Genomic DNA, 5,125 nt, shown 5'->3' on the forward strand with positions numbered 1-5,125 from the left:
TTGATTAAATTATAATTATATATATTTTGTAGAGGGCGAAATCATCTAGTCAAAGGATTCAATCCTTGAATTGTGTAATTACAACAAATGTTACTCCTAGGCTAGTGGGTAGTGGGTACCCCCAGAAGGGCAAAAAGTGACTGCTGGAGTATAACGCTACAACAACAATGCTTGATTGTATTACAAAATACAATTTACAATTCACAATTTAGATGAATTGTTCTTCTTCTTTTTTGAATTGCCTACTTCTGAGAACCAAACTGAATGCTGTCCAACAAGCTCAGATAACGTGAGTTTCAGCTCAAAACTCAGGGTTTGGAAAACCAATGTCAACAAGTTCACGTCTGACATCGCTCTATGTGCACTCCCATCTAATGGGATCTTGTAGTGTTCCCCCATGGCTTGCAATTTTACTTTTGATCCTCCTAAAAACCAAACAACCTCATATATAACTTGGACATCATATCATATCCACCACACAACGAAAACACATCAAATAATACCTCCATATTTCTTCATCGCTTCACGAGCCAGAGGGAGAGTGTCAATAAACAGCCAGTTTGAAGGAATTGAGTAAGAACATCGTCTAAGTTCACTGATTAGAAAAGGAACATCGAAAGTGCGAGCATTGTGAGCGATCCACACTACATATCCACCAGCTTTCTGCCGGCTTCTTACATATTGCAACAAGATGGGAATTAGGTCCTCCATCCTGCAAAAACAGACGCAATTCTTTACATACAGCCTACTCACTTTTCGCAATGCAGAATAATGTCCTACTAGAGAATGAATAGGAGAGGACGGTGATAGAGAGCTACAAAGCACAGATCAGATAGACACAAAGGACAGATCAGATAGACACAAAGGACAATTTCTAAAAATAGGGCTGGGTACATGTACATCACTCCTTTCTTAACAGTTAACACCATTGCCTTGCCAATGACCTTGTGGTCTAGTGGCTCTCCCAAATAGGAGGTCATGAGTTCGAGCCCTAGTGGGGGTGGTATTGACTCTTTGTGCTTCAGTAGATTTTTGAATACTATTAACTCTGTTACAATGTAGTATCTGCTCATACATACTTTCTCAACCTGTTGAAGCACAAAGACATACTTTCTCAACCTGTTGAAGCACAAAGACATACTTTCTCAACCTGCTGAAGCACAAAGAGCCGACGCCCCCACTGGGGATCGAACCTATGGCCTCTCACTTGGGAGGGCCACAGCTATGCCACTTGACCACAAGGTCTTTGAACACGGTTAATTATTATTATTATTATTATTTAAAACACCATATTGTTGTTAATTTATTATAATGCATATCAAGTTGCAAACGGCACAATAAAAGACAATAATCAAATAGCCTACAAACATTCTCAAAGTGACAAAGTTACACAAGCCATCAAAATTTAATAAATAACACAACAGAATAAAATTTCAGTCTTCAAACTTCAACTTCAATATCACCATCATCTACACTATCCTATATGTTGGGGAAAATATTGTGTATGAGAAAACAATGGGAAATATAAGAGCCAATCACTTCAAGTACGTATTAGATACATTGTCTGACAAATATTTAATCACCTTGTATGAAATCAAACTTGTAATACACTGTGTATACTCTCCTACAAATTTTTAATCACCCTATATGAGCAACATTAGTCTCAGATAAAACTTGTAAGATACAAAAGGTTTACAAATTACTAATGAGATAATTCAGAGAAAAAGTTAAGAAATTGCCTCTAGGTTTTCTTAAACTTATACTTCATATACGAGAAGTTTTAAAACTTACGTTACCACTCTCCCATAATTATAAATTATTGATATACATGATCAGGAATTTATTATATTAAATTAAATAAATATAATAAAACTAGTCTAGAAGAATGAAAACTCTTCTGGTCTCAATCAGAAGAGCTATCAGAGTTAACTCTTCCGAACTCTTTTGATCCCTAGTCAAATAGAAGAGATCGCTCTATGTCAATCAAAAGAGTTATCAGTCAACTCTTTTGGTCCTGGTCAAACTTCTCTTGTGGGAAAAATTCCCAAACTTCTGATTTTTCCAACTCTTCTGGGAAAAACCTCTTCTGATTTTCCCAACTCGTTTGGAAAAAAAAATCTAATTTTCCTGGTCAGAAGAGAGAGCTTTTCACTTCTTCTATATATATATATATATATCTTATGAAATATAAAACCCAGAATATCCAAGAGATAACTCTTCTAAAATATGTCTTCTGAGATCTGACAACCTAAAAGATTAACTCTCCTGAAAGCAAATCAAAACCCAGAAAAACAAACTCTTAAAAAACACAACTAAAGTTCAAGGTGATCAATTCAGAATTACTGATGAGTGATGACAAACCCAAGAAAGTTATACTGCATTAGCAGTTGATTGATAAATTAACACCAAACAGTCTAAACTTCAGTTTGAAACTTTACTGTAAGTCTGTAATCAACAACTATATTCAAGAGCAAAACAAAGAATAAGCCACACATATTCAGTGCTCAAAGTGATTTAAATTTCATGTTCACAATGCATTAATCAAATTCCTCATGATAGGTGAAGCACATATGATTATATTGACATACACACAGTGCAGTCCTTAGCCCATGTTAAATCAGCTAATCACCTATGAAAATTTCTATTGCATTATAATCTATTAATCTTACCCAACTACCTCTTCAAAGATCTGTAACAATGTTATGCTATAAATGAGGTTACAAATACTGCTAAGTTAAGACTTTCATCAAGGTACATGATGCAAATTTCAAACAGATTATTGAATTCTTAACCAACATCATGATAACAGCTGCAAAATATGCCCCATAATATTTTAACCATCTGGCTCTACACGGTGTCCAAATATTATGTTTTCTGATGTTCCAGGATTCACAGTTCTTATAAAAGTTTCATATACTCTTCTTGTTATGCATTACTACACTACTATTCGAATTCATCTCTGTTCAAGAAGTAAAGGAGGTGGATAAGACAATCATCTTGCACACAGATTCAAACCACATACAAGCCAAAGGAAATCTCATCTTCTAGGGAGTAATCACAGTATACAAGTAAACAGCTGGTGCAACCAAGAAAAACATTTGTAACAGATTACCCTATTACCCTCTCAAACTTCATATTAATTTTAAACAATGTTGAAGTATGGTTCTACACTTCTACTGTCACTCACAATATTAGAAAACCACAGATTTCCTCTAGAATTGTTCTGTGTGATAGGTTGACACATTGATCCTAAAAGAAATTATGTAATCACCACACACAACCCACTCATAGACACAGGCAGTAGACTTATACTCTAGAGTAAAGGAATCTACCAAAATATACCTGGGGACAGCAGCTCTTCTTACCATTTGTGTTGAAATCCCATGGATATGTTCATTAAGCACATCACGTCCAGGATTGACAAGAGTCTGAAAAGTACTATTTTCACCTCCACCAAGGTCCCTTAATGCAATCTCAATAATCCGATCATTTTCTCTGCTAAACCCAGTGGTCTCAATATCAAAAACAATCAAAGTTACAAGTTTAGCCAATTCTTTGTTTTCAACAATCTTTTGCCGAATATCATGGTATTCAATTGTTTCAAGTTCAGTTATTTCTGATTTATATGCATCTACCTTAGATATATTAATTTGATCTGATATCTCATGTCTAAAAGTTGTTTTGGTGCATAAACTATCCTTCGCTTTTCCTTTGTATTGGGTAGTTAGGGTGGATCTGGATCTTCTATTCTCAGCCCTATTATATCTACTGTCTGGTCCATATTTATGAGAAGCAAGAACCTTGAATCTAAAACTAACCCTGCCACTCTTACTGAAATGATGGAAACCTTGCCACCAAGAACAGGCTAAGGTATAAACTCTACATTGAGGAGATATTATAAGTGGGGAGAACATTCTAACTACACTAATTTGAATTCAACAAAGTATGGTGAAGCAACTGGAATCAACCTGCAGAGACATAAATGAGAAGGTCACTGTGTAAATCTTTTGCATGTAAATAAACAGTATTCAGATACAACCCCATAACTTCACATATAATTAATTATGAAATGTTAGTCATATTATAATTTAAAACTAGTTTTGCAATTCATAGAACAATGGCAATATTATTGATGGTTATTTCAAATCTTACCAAGAAAAGGCTCAAAAAGTGAAAAGGTCCTCAATACATCAAATCATGTTAGACATATATTAAATGTATCTCAGCTGACATATGTTAATCAAATGTCTATTTACCTAAGCAAAGTAGCAAACCTTGTATAAAACTAGTCTCCCATGATATTAACCCAAAAATTTATAAAATACATAGTTGTTTAGGATTTATAAACCCAGAAATTTCTAAACTTGTTACTATTTCACAGCAAAGGATTTCATTCATGAGCAGGAGCATCCTCTTTACTGATCTGATCATGATATGTTACAAAGGCGAAGTACTTCCTCTCCCCTACCCCACCCCATCACAACCCTTCTCTAAAATTTCCCACATTCAAAATCTGCACCACACTAAACATGGGACAGAGGAAGGCAAAATTCACGTTTATCTTTTGGCAACTCCAATGTGGAGAGAATCTATATCAGATACAGATTGACGGAAATCTAAATTGAAAGGCGATTACAGCCTGCCATAATGACTGTTGATTTCAAATTAAACCCAAAAACTAAAATAAAGAATATAAGCATATAGATCTGAGCTCTATTAGATTCAAATGTTAAAATAATTCAAAACATTTCAACAGGTAAATAGCATGCCTAGAAAACCAACAAGAATTCTGAAAATTATATAATTTGCCTGTCTTTCTCACCTAAGCCAAACTTAAGAGCTACCCATTTCGAAATGCAAACTTAACAGAAACAAACAAATAAATGAATAAAAGTAAAAAGAATATTATTATATACAGAGAGAAAGAAGCGTGCCTGGTACTGATTCCAAAATAGAAAGCAATCACTCATTCACACTTTTCTTTGATTGTATGTTGAGTGTATACAGAAAAGAATGAGAACATGAAATACAGTGATGAGCGGGAGAGCATTTGGGAGTCTCTCTCACCCCAACGATGGCATAAAGTGCGGATACCAGTTCGATCCCATTCGTCTGGCTCTGGTAC

General features: G+C 34.8%; 1 protein-coding gene across 1 annotated transcript; it reads right to left on the minus strand.

The window, feature by feature from the left end:
• Nucleotides 1-5,125, minus strand: LOC116033207 (exonuclease DPD1, chloroplastic/mitochondrial). Its single transcript, XM_031275966.1, has 4 exons — nucleotides 4,935-5,125; nucleotides 3,343-3,968; nucleotides 504-712; nucleotides 1-425 (listed from the first exon to the last, which is right to left on the minus strand). The coding sequence occupies exons 2-4, from the start codon at nucleotides 3,912-3,914 to the stop codon at nucleotides 202-204; spliced, it is 1,005 nt and encodes a 334-aa protein (XP_031131826.1). The 5' UTR covers nucleotides 3,915-3,968; nucleotides 4,935-5,125; the 3' UTR covers nucleotides 1-201.

Source organism: Ipomoea triloba, chromosome 1, assembly GCF_003576645.1.
Source record: "Ipomoea triloba cultivar NCNSP0323 chromosome 1, ASM357664v1".
NCBI lineage: Eukaryota > Viridiplantae > Streptophyta > Magnoliopsida > Solanales > Convolvulaceae > Ipomoea > Ipomoea triloba.